Below are 14584 nucleotides of genomic sequence, written 5' to 3' on the forward strand. Positions count from 1 at the left end.
ATGGGGCGTTTTAATAGTAAAAAAGCGGTTGTGTAATCGACCGTACGATCGAGAAATGAGAGTCGTTAATTCAATAAGGAAGAAAACCAGAAGATAACTGGCTATAATGATATAATATCTGGTTAGTGAGTTGAGGGCGTTCAAGAGGCTGTAGAGAGAGACGGAGGGAGTTGAGAGAGTTGAGAGGGAGAGAGAGAGAAAGGATGGGTGGAGAGGAAGACAGGCTAAACCCAACTTGGCGGCGACGAAACTAGCGACTCGGTCTTTTGGTGCACGAACTATGGGTTTTCACTTGGGTCAGAGTATGTAAAAAGTATGTAGAGCAGTCAGAAAAATCGGGATAAAATCAAGAGAACATTTACAATGTTTGTTATTATCATGATCACTACTATGTAGTCTTCTATTGCTCTTCGATTAGATTGACTGTGTGCCTGATCTACTGTGGTGTATCATCATTATAGATTACATACGGGCGGGTATTACCAAAAATACTGGGTATCATACCGGTATCACCACCAATTCCTACAGTTCGCCTCTTTCACTGCATTCATACTCAAGAGTACTTCAGGATGCTATATTAATTCTGTGTGATACAAGTGTATTCTGTATGCAGTATGTCCTGATTTATATGTATCAGTTATTCTTGTGAAGGCGAATCAGTGCTTCTATAAATACATGGCGGTGCAGGGCGAGCGAATTATGAATGCTCCTTTCTCTAGGCCAATAATTGGTCCTGCTCTGCACGATACAGGCATGTATCGAGAACTTGTTGTTTCGCATCACTGCCAATCATTCTTTTTCATTTTAACAATGGCATACATCTCAAGGGAATAACAACGAATCTCTGCTATGTGAATTGCGTGTATACTACTGGTTGGTATTCATTCCTGTTTGCATTTGCGATCCCCGCCGGATTCGGCAAACATAGGCTCTGTGCAGTGAAATAACCGGAAAAATCCTCTTGTCGGGACCCTGCAGACTTGGTCAGGGACCGCCGGTGGACGAATAGCACAGGCTAAATGGCCCACTGGTCGCTTCGATGACCGCATGTCGAAGCCACAAAATGCGTTCGGTCTCCATATCCTGTTCGCATTCTTGTACTGACCATGGTACGCGGAAGTGCTATGCACTGGTACAGAAAGGCTCGACCTGGTACCGGAAGTCGAGAACAATAGCCTTTAATAGTATTATAATTGCTGCCTCTCCTGAGCACATAGAATTCGCGTATCAGAGGAGTGCACGTCCGGATCGTTGAAGCTTGAAGAGATCGGCAATCAGTGGTTCATCACTTCATCACGTCCATAATAGGCTGTATTGCGATAAACAAGGTCAAAGCCAACACTACAGCACTTTGTTTTCCCTATCTCCTCTCCTACTTTTTATTTTTTTTTATTGTATTTTTCTTTGTTCGCTCCCTCCCCTCGCAATTTCTGTCTCACTGGTATTAGTCGCAACATGTTACCACCGGCTCCTGGCCCAAAAGCCTATGGCACTCCGTGCTCCATACGATGCCGACAAACTACCGGACTGGGTCCTCGGAGCCCTTCCGTATGGAGTACTGTATCCCAAAGTTTACGGCAACGTTGCATCACTGGTTCTGCAAGGAACAGTCTCCAGGCAAAAGTCTGTAAATCTTATCTCTGAGGAATGGAACCACAAGATGGTTTCATGGGTTGGATCAGTTGCGACCCAAAGTCAGATGGAACAACAAACAATCGTGCAAGGTAACACCGGTGCCATTCATGAACCCACACGCTAAAAAGAAACAGTGGGACAGAAAATTCCAAGCCATGCCATAAGGCCTTGTCTTGTTCCTCCAATGCTCCAATTGGAATACAAATCGAAAACACTTTACCTGGTATCCCTGGTTGTGGAGAGGCCATGATCCATTTGAAAACCAAGGAATTGAATCATTCTCGCGGGCCTCTGGTCTGAAACAGGACGACTCTCTGCTTCGATTGCTGGAGCAGGTTTCACAAGCCTGCCATTCGGCAGCAAAGCATGTTATAATGCAGAAAAACTATCCGTTGATAGCCGCGGGCCTTTTCTGGGGAATGAAACGGCCGGGGATCAGAGTGGCCAAAGAAAACACCAGAAGTGTTAATTGATATTTTCAACCCATCAGGATTCATATTTCGCCAAGAGCAAAAGGTATATAAGATAATTCAGGAAGTGAGCTGCGCTTTTTCATTCCTTTGTCCATGCATTCTCTCAGTCTGTTCTGAAAAGCCTGCACACACAGATAGCAGACTCAACATGCATGCGCTGAGATATGACCATCAGTTTCAGCAGTTAACTAATATTCTGGGGCCATTTTGATTGAAGATATCATGGATAGCTATGAGCTCTAAACTGAGGGATCCTTGGAGGATAGAGGGTATTGTTGAATAGGTAGTCCACACAAGGAGTTGCACCAGTCAAGTCTCTCCACAGTAACCAGTATCATCCCTGCAGAGTCAAGACAATGGCAGTCACAGCCCAAGTCCTTTAAAAGCAATAAAGAATAGTGGTAACATTTTATTAATTTGCTATATGCCGGCCATCCATATGTAAGGAAGAATGATAGATAGCGGATGATTTTCCGCTCCCGCCCCGACGCAGCAGTCCTAATTGAGACCACTTCCCGTCCAACCTCCAACACAACCGTAAGCGTCTATACGACACTTTATTGCGGCGCATCGCAGCTTTTACCAGAATGCCCGACGATTCCAAACAAAAAGGATTCTCCGATATATCCGCCAAATTCTCCGCTCTCCCCAAGAAATCCGTCTTCGAACGCCAGAAAGCCGAAGCAGAGGCAAAGCGTGCCCGCGAACAAGCCGAGACCGCCGCTGTTTACGAGGACTTTGTTAAATCATTTGAAGATGACAACCAGACGCCAGGTCGATTTCCGACAGAAGGAAGGGTGAACGTGCCGGGGAACTTCAATAATAGGAACTCGGGACTTGGAGGGCCTGCGAAACGACATTTCACCAGCTCCGGTCCGCGCAGTAGCGGTCCCGGCACTCTGGGACCACCTCCGCCTTCGCTTTCTCGAAAACGCACGCACGATGGATTTCCCTCCTCCCAGCGGAACCGGGAGTCAGGGTCTGGGGTGCTGGGATTTGATAGTACGGGTTCGGGACCGGCTGCGGCATTTGGTGCTTCGGACGACGAGGAGGAAAGGACTGCGGATGCGAAGGAGGCTGAAAGGGCGGCTGCTAAACCTACGTTGTACCTGGCATCTTTACCCCCTGGGACGTCTCCGTCGGTAATCAAGTCGTTGGTTCCATCGACTTTGGTTGTCGATGGTGTGAAGATTCTGCGGCCGCCCAGTCAATCGTCAACGGATCGAAAATCCGTATCCGCCATCGTGACTTTAGCAAATGAGTCTGCAGCGTCGGATATCGACGGCGCTGTTAGTGCGCTACAGAATAAATACCTAGGCTGGGGCTACAATCTCTCTATTACTCGCCATCTCTCTTCAGCCGCTATCAGCTCCTCTATGCCAGTGACCATTGGTTTGTCATCCACGACATCCCTTCCGTTTGGAGCCAAGAACATCCAACAAAACCCTGGTGGAAGTCTGAGTCGTGCACCGCCGCCTGGTTCTCGTGGATTCGCTCCTCCGCCATCATATGGTCCAGCATACGGTAGAAGCGGGCCATCGACGCAAGTCGAAGTTAAAACACCATCAGACCTCAAACAACTCAAATTGATTCACAAATCTTTGGAAAATTTGCTGGACTATGGTCCGGAATTCGAAGCGCTACTCATGAGCAGACCGGAGGTACAAAGAGAGGAGAAATGGGCCTGGCTCTGGGACCCCAGGAGCCCTGGCGGAGTTTACTATCGGTGGAAACTATGGGAGATTTTAACTAACACCCAGGCTAGAGGTGCTAGGCGAAGGACTTCCGGGAAAGCCTCAATGATCTTCGAGGATGGGCCAAGCTGGCTCCTCCCGGAGACAAATACCAAATTCGAATATACCACCCGCATGGACGAGTTTGTCTCGGACGAGGACTACAACTCTTCTGATGAGGAACACTCTGATATAGAAGAAGACAGGCGGAACGCTGGCGGCGCGCCAGCAGCTGATGGATTAGGCGGGGCCAACGAAGGATCGGGCTACATGAATCCTCTTCAAAAGGCCAAGTTGACACATCTTCTTGCTCGATTACCTACAACCCATGCAAAACTACGGAAAGGCGATGTTGCACGCATCACAGCATTTGCGATTGAGCACGCGGGAGCGGGAGCAGATGAAGTCGTGCAAATGATTGTTTCGAACATCCTCAGCCCCCTTGCTTACACAGGAGCAAACCCGGATCGTGAAATCGAAAAGGGCATTGCAAGAGGAGAGGACGATTACAACGGATCGAATGAGAAACCGACTCAAACCCGACCATTATCCTCCCTAGTGGATACGTCGGCTGCTAAACTTGTTGGCTTGTACCTCATTTCTGATATTCTCTCGTCTTCAGCTACTAGCGGCGTCCGTCACGCATGGCGATACAGACAACTCTTCGAATCGGCACTTAAGTCAAACCAAGTATTTGAGCATCTTGGGCGTCTGGAGAAAGATCTGAAATGGGGTCGACTAAAGGCAGAGAAGTGGAAACGAAGCATTGAGAATCTCTTACACCTGTGGGAAGGATGGTGTGTCTTCCCGCAGGGAAGCCAAGAACATTTCGCACAAGTGTTCGATAAACCACCACTTACCGAAGAAGAACAACGCGAGGAAAGAGAGAAAGCAGAGGCTGAACGAGCTTCCAATGCATTTGCCAAGGGGAAGAGTAGATGGAAGACGCTCGATGAGGAGGCGGCGGCCGCAACAGGGAAATTCGATCCTAGTCGACCTCCTGTCATGGATCCGAACCGAATGGATATCGATCAGGCACGGGTTATTTCTACTAGTCAGGCCGACTTCGATGGGGAGTTGATGAGTGACATTGACGGCGTTCCCATGGAAGACAGTGATCTAGAGGAAGAAGCACCAGACGGCGAGCCTATGGAAGACGATTTGCCGGGCCAGAAAGAAGAGATGGCTGAGGACAAGCCATCTGAGCAGCAGCAACAAGAGCCAGCATCGCCAGAACGTCAGCGTCCTGCACGAAAGCCACGGCCCAAGGCAGAGGACATGTTTGCGGACTCTGACCCGGAATGATTGTAGTATTAAAATTATATTGAGCGGATTATGAAATTAATGATGATTTGCACTAGCCACATCCTACATGACAGCTCATTGTAAGCAAAACAGCCTCATATAATACTTGCAGTATGCACAGCGCACAGTATTACTTGTTGGGCGGCACTTCTTTTCTGCCCCACAACTCCGCCAAGTACAATCACTGCCCTCTCCTCTCTTTTCTCTTCTTTCCCTCTCATTTCGCATCCCATCCATATACCCTCAGTTCACCTGTTTTTTGATCTCTTCTAGACGCGGACACACGTCTCCATCTCTACAAAATGGCCGGTAAGTTTCTTGCTCATTTATCGCTATGCGAAATGTGCCCCTCTCGATTTGTTTTGCTGCCCCTCCTCAGCCTCCCCACGTCTGGAATCCGTGGTGTAGTACAGTCGCATATGCGCAATTGTTCTAGTGCAAGTTACATGGATCCTAGCTAACATATCTTTCGTTTCTCTACTACAGACTTCAGAAACATCGCTGGTATGTGACATCCTCGGCTTTCCATGGCCTGAGAATCGTTAAGGCGCCGAAGCAATATGTGGAGGCATATACGTGGATGGATGGAAGAGAAAAATCTGACGCGATCATGGAACAACAGAGCAGTTCGTTCAGTTCTACTACAACACCTTCGACACTGCCAGGCCCAACCTCGCCGGTCTCTACGTACGCCAAAACCGTTTCCAGTTTATTGTTTTATTGATACCTCGCGAAGCGAATAAGATACTGACGGTGTGGGATGCTATAGCGTGACCAGTCTATGCTCACCTTTGAGACTGAGTCGCTTCAGGGTGCTCAACCTATTACTGAGAAGTTGACGGTATGTTCGCCTGCTTGGTGATATCGACATGCGGAACAACGCTGACTCGCTCCCAGAGCCTTCCCTTCTCCAAGGTCGCTCACCAGGTCTCGACCCTCGACGCTCAGCCCTCCAACGAGCAGGGTGGTATCTTGGTCATGGTCACTGGTGCTCTTCTGGTATGGCCCGACTTCTACCGTCCCTGAATGTTTTCGCGTATTCGAACTAACCCATAAATTCTCGGAATGCAGATCGATGAGGAGCAGCGGCCCATGAACTACACTCAAACCTTCCAGCTCCAGCCCGATGGCCAGGGCAGCTACTTCGTTTTCAACGACATCTTCCGCTTGGTCTACGGTGCATAAATGGAATCGCGCATGGAGAAATGATGGATTTATAGTTGGCTGAAGAAAACTTTGAAGCGTCAAACAATCAAGGATCATCGAAGTTGTCTTTACTTCGCTGCAGTATGAAGTGCAGTTGATGAAGCTCCGTTCTGGAGATACGACCGTGCATGAAATTAAAGTCTCATTCTAGAAGCCAATTTATTATTCGCAAATTGGCTTCGTTTATAGTAGATCTTTCTATCGTCACTGTCTGATATGGGAATGATCGTAGTCTTGTCTTTTTTAAATGTACATCCAGAACCAAAGTCCGTGTTGAAAACAAAAGATATCGCTTTTCGTTTTTCGCTGCAAAAAGGAAACACTTTAAGTCTACCTGCCCCGAAGCAGCTCATAATTGCCTTTGCAAAAGAGGAGTGTCTTCAGATGGCTGATCATCGTTCTGGTGATCCTCCCGATCCTCCAGAGACTCGTTCGGAGCAACATCTGTGCTATGCGTCCGACGCTCCTTCTTCTCCGGACCAAAATACTCAAAGTATATAGCCAGGAAAAGCAGCGTCCCCTGCAGGAATGCCGTCACAACAAACACACCCCAAGTGCTCCACCCCTCTGATCCCAGTCGCGCCGCCAGACTCCCCGCAAACACCAAGCTCCCGGGCGTTTGGATGCACATCATCGGTATACTCAAACTGCCCACACACCGGAGCTTGAGGGTCGTGTAGATCTGGGGGAAGTACTGGATCGAAGAGAGGACTGCGGCGAGGATGCCTAGGAAATTGGCCCATGCTTGGAGAGACGAGCGATGTTTGAATTCGAAGACGAGGGAGATAATGAAGAGAATGATGATGTGGATTATGCTGATGCCTGCCACAGCTAGGGCGGTGCGGTATGTTGGTCCATCGCCTTCTTTTGAGGGAGTTTCGGAGGTGTCTGGAGTGGTCGTGGAGGTGGCCCGTGGGAAGTAGGTAACGAAAAGGACGAGACTGGATTGAAGTACCTACATCAATACTGTTCCAGGTTTGAAGATTCAGACAACCCTGACTTACATGTTAAAGAAACAGAGCCACTGAACCCCAACTTGGAGGATACCCAGCAGTGCCGAAAAGCAACTCAATCCATCAACCTCATTGCAGCACGACGCATCCTCAATGCTCCGCGGGAGCACTAGGATGTTTGCCAAAGATGACGATGTAGACGTCGTGCCCAGTAGGACGAAGTAAGGGGAGATACCGAAGGAGCTCTTCAGGGAGATTATGCGATAATGCTGAGGGAGATACGAGATGAGGATTCCGATGAGGATCAAACTATAGGCGTTTCGAATTTGTTTAGCAGTCCATTCTTTGGGGTACGTAAGTAGAGTCGGTCATACATGGACAGCGCGAAGTTCCAAGAACTAGCGGATGCTAAATCCGCGCAATGGGGGCTCAAGTTATCGTTCATTTTGAGCGATGAAAGGCCAGGACGAAACGCACTATTCTATTCAGTATCCGGATCGAAGCAGGATATCTTGTCTTTTTAAAGAAAGACAGGAAAGGCAGGAAAATCGGATGGAAGAGACCGCTACTTTAAGGCTGGGGACCTTTGATAACGATGGCGACAAAAGAGGAGATAGGGGATTGTCATCAGTCTTGACCAGCAAGCAAATAAAGAAGGTTTAACAACTAAACCAACATCATGGCCAGCATGGAAGGAAGAAGCAGATGAGTTGTCACAGCCTGAAAGGTTGAATCTTGAATAGAAATAAAACTACACCAACAGCACATCTGATGGCGTTGTTGGGCAGTCAGGTGATCCAACACCTGACTTATCATGCTGGGTGCTTATCGCTTGGTCATGTGAAGATAAGAGCTCAGCTGCTTACCAAAATAGGAAAAGTCGTTCTCCAGTGATCTACCAGGGATTCAATCGAACCTACTGGCCAGAGACCACCAGAGAAAAGAAAACCAGCGATTATTGCTGTAAGCAGATCTATTGTTTAAGTCCAAGAGCAACCAAAAGGCCACCACAGCAAATAAGCATTCGATGACGCCAGCACTCATCGTTTCATGGAAGAAGCAAAACCGGCGACAACAGCACTACGTCACTTTCGGATCATTCACTCTTCATACTTAATTGCCATCACTGCCATTGCCTTCTATATCTTGCCATGAACTACTACTAGCTGGGGATACTTAGCCAGATTATATATCTGTGAGTGGTATATCCTTTGTTCTTAATGAATTATTTCAGATGATTGACTGTAACCGCGCTCAGTTAGGATTTCGAAAATTGATAACCAAACAAAGCCCTTGAATAGAGGTACAACATCTCGCCAGGATGAGATTCAACTGGACTTCCAGCTTGGTGTTGCTCCTTGCGACCACAGAGGCGGCCAGCTGGTTCAGCAAAGCTGGTATGTTGTACGCGATTAGCGTACTTTGCCTTCAACGTAGCTAATAACACCATCTTGCAGTATACAATGGTTGGCATGAAACGGAGCTAGAGCGGTGGCTTTCTGACCACGATATTCCGTATCCCTCGCCTGCGGATCGCAGAGATCTTGAGAGCTTGGTGAAGACGAATTGGGACAACAAAGTCCAGAAGCCCCTCGGATATGTCTCTGAGCAGGCTTCAGACCAGTGGCATCATACCAAGGAATGGATTTTTGATAGGTGAGCACATTCATCTACAAACAAAGTGTTGAATCATTACTCATTATCTCGACAGCTGGTCCGACTCCCAGATCAAGGCATTCCTCGACCGGCATGGCGTTCCGGTCCCTCAACCACGCAAGCGGGACGTCCTTATTAGCACTGCTCGTGAAAACTACGAGCCTATTGCGAAGAAACTTGGCGAGAAAGCTTCCTATCCTGGTAACTGGCTCTTCGCTACATGGAGCGAGTCTGAGCTGAAGGAATGGCTTGATGAGCGTGGATGGCCTGTGCCTCAACCGTCGACCCGTGACAAGCTCATCGCTTCCGTGCGTCGCAATGCTAGACTAGCCAGTATCCAAGCTCGGACCATTGCTGCTTCCGCATCTGCTTCTGCTGATGCAGCTCAGGCTACCCTGAGCGATGCATTGTTCAGTGCGTGGTCCGATTCCGACTTGAAGAGGTTCCTGGATGAGCACGCAATCCCGGTGCCGCAGGGTTCTAAACGTAACGAAATGATTGCTTTGGCGAGGAAGAACCGCGCCTCCCTGTTGAGTCAAGCGTCTACAGCTTCGGCGTCAGCTTCTCGCCTGGTTGGGGCCGCTACCACCAAGGCTGGCAATCAATACGCACAGGCAACCGATGATGCTCAGAGCAAGACCCAGGAAGCATTTGATGCTGCAGCTCAGAACTGGTCTAACTCGCGCCTCAAGGCGTATCTGGATGCACGAGGAATCACTGTTCCGCAGGCCACCAAGCGTGATGAGCTGCTGGCGAAGGTTAGAGAAAACAAGAATAAGGCCGCTAGTTCCTGGAGCGCGTGGACTTTTGAGACCTGGGATATTGAGCACTTGAAGTAAGTTATCTTGCTTACGCATTCATTCTGTCATTGAACACATGTCTCATCATATCTGTAGGCAATACCTGACTTCAATGAACGCTAAGGCAGCGCAACGCGCTGACACCACCCGTGATGACCTCATCAAACAAGCCCAGGATGCCTACTCTAAAGCCTCCAAGGCCGGAGGCCAAAACCTGGCCTCCGCTACATCATATATGGCGCAAGCCACCCAATCAGCCAAGGACGACACTTTCGACACCTGGTCCCACTCCGAGCTCAAAGCCTACCTTGACACATTTGGTATCCCCGTCTACCAGGGCTCTAACGCCAATGAGCTGAAGGCTGCTGCTCGTCGTAACTCCCAGTACTTCAAGTACGGAACTACGTCTCCTCATGGTACTCTGTATACCAAATTCCAAGACACGTACCAGTGGCTCTTGGATCAGTTGAAAATCGGGGCATCGAGTGGAAGAGTTCAGGGCCAGGAGGTTGCGGAGAAGGCGAAGGATAAGTCTTCGGAGGCGGTTAGCGGTATTCGCTCTGAGCTGTAACGCTTTTCCCTCCTGTGATGTTTCTGGTTTGTTGGGGCCAGGATCTGTTCGATATGTATTCTTGGATTTATGATGTTTACGATTTCGGGGCTCTTGAGTAGTGTCTTTATTATATGATTTGTTTTCGTACGGTTAGGGCATGATAGGTGCAAATTGTATAATTATGGAGTTAGAATGATTTAGCATTGGATATTTCTACATGGCTGAGTATATAATCGTACCATGAATCCCCGTGCTTTTTATTCATTATGGCACTGTATTTTGGCACTGTATTAATTGGGTGCGCTATTAATAAAGAAATATAAGGATGAAGATAAATTGATATAAGAATTACCGCTTGCACATGAACCGATATGAGGTATGAAAACAACTTTTTGACATAAACAGGAGGTGATATATCTGCCACCATACGAAGCGTCCAACGGCATACTTGAACGTGAAGTGAAACCAAACCTGGGTCAGGCCAAGCCCTTTTTATGAGTTCGGAGCCTCCGGATCACCTTCAGCAACCAGTTTCCCGACAACTAGATACTTCTCGAGGAATCGTTCCTCCCAGTTCTGGAGGTTCTCCAGCTGGTCCGCATTAAGGTCTTTCAGATCATCCAGAGGTGCCTTGAGATCCTCAGTGAGCATCTCCCTGTCAAAACTCTGGAAGGCCAGCCCGCGCGATGCGTCACGCCCGGCAAAGTTCTCGTAGGGGCCGCCCTAAGATCGACAAAATCCTCCGTTAAATCATCTGGCCACCGCTGTTTTGCAAAAGCAACTTACCGGCCCGTAAAAGCTCTTTCCTGGTGTTACATCGAAAACACGGCCGCGCACAGCAAGGTAACAAGGCTTTTCGCCCTCACCGTTGAATTCGATCAGCGTTGAGGGGATGAAAGTGCGGAAGACAACTGGAGGTGGTCCTTGGGGCAGGCTCACGGGGGCCTTGGGGCGGAGTTGCACGTAGAGGAAAACGGCAAAGACGGACAAGAGAATGAAATTGACGGGAGTGAAAAATGGGATCCTAAGACAAAAGCATCCTGTTAGTTCGCTTTGTCCTTCTTCCTGAGTGGATTTCTTGGATATTCAAGCTTACGCTTCCGTTGGCGATGGAACGGGCTCCTCTGTATGAACAGATCAGCTATTGTAGCTAGATAGCTAGCTAGATCTCAATTCTGTTGACGTACCTGCTGCGCTCATCATGCAGACTCTTTCGAACTTGTCTGAAGTAACGTTTGGCTCTGACTTGACAGAAAAGATGGACAGACAATGAGAGCGGAACGGAACACGAGGGCGATGATAATAACCGTGATGACGAAAGACCGAGGCGCTTCTGGCAGCGCGGAGTCGAACGCCGGCTGTATTGATAACGCTGAATCGGGCAACATTCCCCGTCCCCCGCCAAAGCTACACGTGACCTTACTGGCACGTGATAGCCCAACTACCGCGGCACCATGTGTAGCAACCTCAGGCATAAACAAATCTAAATTTATCACCGTGTTTAATTAACTCATGCTATTTTGGAAGGTCCTTTTGTTACTTTCATTTCTATTCGCAATAAAAAGAGACCTTTTCCCTTTCTTTTCTTGCCACCATGATGCTGTCAGCATCACTGAGCATTGAATCCTTCTGGTAAGGCATAACAACTAACCTCATTAATTCCCCTCCCATGCCCACAGCCCCCCAGTCAGGCATACTGGTTGGTGGTCTCGTTCGCCCAAGTCACTCGTTTCATATCATTCTTTCAAATTTAATCGCCTGAATTTTGTTTCTTTCTTTCTCTCTTTCTTCTCTGTCTTTCCATTGTATATAACCGTGTCCCTGTTTCTCCCATACTATTATCACTTTCAACTCGCATCGAAAAGAACGCACCCGAGATCTCTCTTTTGGGAAATCCCATACATCCGCATACATTCTTCGATTGGCAGTGTAACCTGCTGGATGCATATCTTTGGGTGGCAGTACTAGTCGAGCGCGTTACCCCGATCTAAAAACTTGAGAGGTATGTCACTATGAGGGCTGGTGAGAGCAGCGTGAAGTCACCAGCTATACTTATAAGTCCGACCACCTTCTTACTTTACTGAAGTAGTTTCTACGCGAATCTCGTCATGTGGGCTAAGGTGCCTTTTCATCGTGCGAAGAAGTCTGCTGCGATTGAGGATTCGACGAACACCAGTTCTTCGAATCAGAGTGACTATCGGTCTCCAAACCGGTCTTCAAGCGCACTATCGGGGGGTCAGAGATACTATTCAAAGGATCTACCGGCATTGCCAAAGTAAGTCGAAATAGCCTAAAGACGGGGCAAATCAGAAAAAGAAAAAAGCAGAAAAAGGGCAAAGGGAGCTAACAGCTTCCAGCGAAGATCAAGAACTCTCCTATCCCGGAAAACACCCCGATTCGAAGCCTCGGAGTGCCTCTGCGACGTTTACAAGATTCGCACCTGCCGAACCCTCGCGTCATCGTGCGACCAGTGCTGCTTCTCAGTTACCCTCAGACCAGCCTGATTTCGATCGCGATCCAAAAGATAGTAGCCTTGCGTCGCCAGATATCTCCCCTCCCGGTACGCCGAACTCTTTAAACCACGGGCTGCACAGTAGGGGCAGCTCCCAGATTTCGCCGATTGAGGAGGAACCACAGCACGACAGTATCAAGGTTGAACAAATGGAAGCGAAACTCGCCAGCCACATCCCGACTTTGCGCAAGGAGACGCGCAAGGAGAATTTCGAATCGAATTCCGAACGATCTTACAAGTTATCCAGTCACAGTCGCGAGAACTCTGGCAAGTTCGGTGGACATTCGTCCCGCGTCATAAGCTGGGGCAAGGAACAGCTCCAACCGAAGAAAAAATTCGCAGATGTGCGCAGCCGGATTGCGAAGCAGAATGACGATTCGTCTCCCTTCATTGCCCACGAGCCATGGAGAGGACCCAGTGGACGGGCGCCCATAATGAACCCGATTTACGAGAAATCCCGTGCAAGGTCGTCGTCACGTTTGCATCCTTCCAGAAGCTCTGACAGGCTGAGGGAGTATGATCAAGCATTGCCTGACTCCACAGCTCGCCTCCAGCCGTCGGTAGTCACTACAATTACAGCCCAGGACAAACATGCAGGTTCCCGGAAGCAATCAACCAGCCGGAGCAGGGCTCATAGCGCCAGTGCAGGCTCTCAGCTGCCGGTATCTGAAGGCTACAAGAAAAGCGCTCCTCCACGAGTTGACCTACCGATGTCTGATTTAAACTCTTCGCTGGCTGAATTTAAACTGACTGCTCCTACTCCTACTACTGATACATTCCCTACAGAGAACGAGCGCCAGCCGGACCAATTAGAACTCCCTGTAAGTCGCTGCAGTGCCGCGACGGATAATTCTGCGAGAATGGGTGATACCAGGACCAGTTCTCCAGCACCAGGCAGCGTAGCGGATAGCATTGAAAGCGCTTCGCAGCAATCAACCGAGAATAGTTTATCAATCATGTCCAGGAAACGACCAGTTCCCAGTACAATAGCTCCGGGAAGGAAGCCAGTTCGGAAGCCTACTCCAACGCAAGCCGCAGAGGAAGCAGCAGCCAAAGGCCTTTCACTCGTTCCTCCGCAAGAGCAGCAACAACCGAAGAATCGCATAGAGGCACTTGAGGAAAGGCAGGGTACGCTCGCGCGGCGCAAGACAAACATCACTACGATAATCGACGAGTTGAACCAGGTGTTCCAACCCACCTCGACGGCGTATGATATGGCTGCCCGAGAGGAGGTCAAGAAAACAATTGCCCATCTCAACAACGAGCTTGCAGATATTGTTAGAGAAGAGCATGATATTGGCTTGAGACTTCTCCGGGCTTGGAAGAAACGCGATGAGCAGGATCTCTACGGCGGTGGCACTGGTCTATGGGTCAAACGGGTGACTAGCTGAGAGCGTTATTCTTTTTCTTATCTTTCCTCCTTACTCGCCTTTTACCTACCTCCCATCAGTGGAATTTTTTTTTTTGCCAGCTGGACCATGACCTTCTCTATCTCATTACCCACTGATACCCTTCTATTTCAAGAATGATGCAAACAACATATGCCTTCTTTCACTTTGTTTTAATTCGTTTGGGGGGGTGCTTGCGGAGCATGTTGGCCTTTCTTTATGCGATATTGGAGAGGCGTTGGTAATACCCCATTTGTCTTTGTTATCTAGAAGAGTCATTCCCTCCGTTCCACACAAGACATGTCTGGAATAATGTCATTTGGTTTGATGTTGAAACCTGGAAAAAAAATGTACGGAGTATGATACCTTA

General features: G+C 48.6%; 7 protein-coding genes across 7 annotated transcripts; 5 read left to right on the plus strand and 2 right to left on the minus strand.

The window, feature by feature from the left end:
• Window positions 1-1486: 1486 nt before the first annotated feature.
• ACHE_21015S (uncharacterized protein) lies at window positions 1487-1885 on the plus strand (the record flags this gene model as incomplete). The annotated part of the gene is made up of 2 exons (XM_043285381.1): window positions 1487-1724; window positions 1770-1885. The coding sequence occupies 2 exons, from the start codon at window positions 1487-1489 to the stop codon at window positions 1883-1885; spliced, it is 354 nt and encodes a 117-aa protein (XP_043134079.1).
• Window positions 1886-2695: 810 nt separating this feature from the next.
• On the plus strand, window positions 2696-5146 carry ACHE_21016S (SURP domain-containing protein; the record flags this gene model as incomplete). Its single annotated transcript, XM_043285382.1, has 1 exon — window positions 2696-5146. One exon carries the CDS (start codon window positions 2696-2698, stop codon window positions 5144-5146), a length of 2451 nt encoding a protein of 816 aa, XP_043134080.1.
• A 781-nt stretch (window positions 5147-5927) lies between these two features.
• Window positions 5928-6331, plus strand: NTF2 (nuclear transport factor 2 family protein; the record flags this gene model as incomplete). Its single annotated transcript, XM_043285383.1, has 3 exons — window positions 5928-5987; window positions 6044-6145; window positions 6218-6331. The coding sequence occupies 3 exons, from the start codon at window positions 5928-5930 to the stop codon at window positions 6329-6331; spliced, it is 276 nt and encodes a 91-aa protein (XP_043134081.1).
• Window positions 6332-6701: 370 nt separating this feature from the next.
• ACHE_21018A (PQ-loop repeat-containing protein) lies at window positions 6702-7750 on the minus strand (the record flags this gene model as incomplete). Its single annotated transcript, XM_043285384.1, has 3 exons — window positions 6702-7293; window positions 7357-7614; window positions 7680-7750. The coding sequence occupies 3 exons, from the start codon at window positions 7748-7750 to the stop codon at window positions 6702-6704; spliced, it is 921 nt and encodes a 306-aa protein (XP_043134082.1).
• Window positions 7751-8626: 876 nt separating this feature from the next.
• ish1 (double-strand break repair enhancer MSC1) lies at window positions 8627-10332 on the plus strand (the record flags this gene model as incomplete). The annotated part of the gene is made up of 4 exons (XM_043285386.1): window positions 8627-8702; window positions 8763-8961; window positions 9017-9796; window positions 9858-10332. The coding sequence occupies 4 exons, from the start codon at window positions 8627-8629 to the stop codon at window positions 10330-10332; spliced, it is 1530 nt and encodes a 509-aa protein (XP_043134083.1).
• Window positions 10333-10806: 474 nt separating this feature from the next.
• Window positions 10807-11517, minus strand: ACHE_21020A (cytochrome b5-like heme/steroid binding domain-containing protein; the record flags this gene model as incomplete). The annotated part of the gene is made up of 4 exons (XM_043285387.1): window positions 10807-11037; window positions 11101-11338; window positions 11411-11438; window positions 11502-11517. The coding sequence occupies 4 exons, from the start codon at window positions 11515-11517 to the stop codon at window positions 10807-10809; spliced, it is 513 nt and encodes a 170-aa protein (XP_043134084.1).
• Window positions 11518-12422: 905 nt separating this feature from the next.
• ACHE_21021S (uncharacterized protein) lies at window positions 12423-14217 on the plus strand (the record flags this gene model as incomplete). Its single annotated transcript, XM_043285388.1, has 2 exons — window positions 12423-12589; window positions 12672-14217. The coding sequence occupies 2 exons, from the start codon at window positions 12423-12425 to the stop codon at window positions 14215-14217; spliced, it is 1713 nt and encodes a 570-aa protein (XP_043134085.1).
• Between the last annotated feature and the right edge of the window lie 367 nt (window positions 14218-14584).

The sequence above is a fragment of the Aspergillus chevalieri genome, chromosome 2, assembly GCF_016861735.1.
Source record: "Aspergillus chevalieri M1 DNA, chromosome 2, nearly complete sequence".
In the NCBI taxonomy this organism is placed as follows: Eukaryota; Fungi; Ascomycota; class Eurotiomycetes; order Eurotiales; family Aspergillaceae; genus Aspergillus; species Aspergillus chevalieri.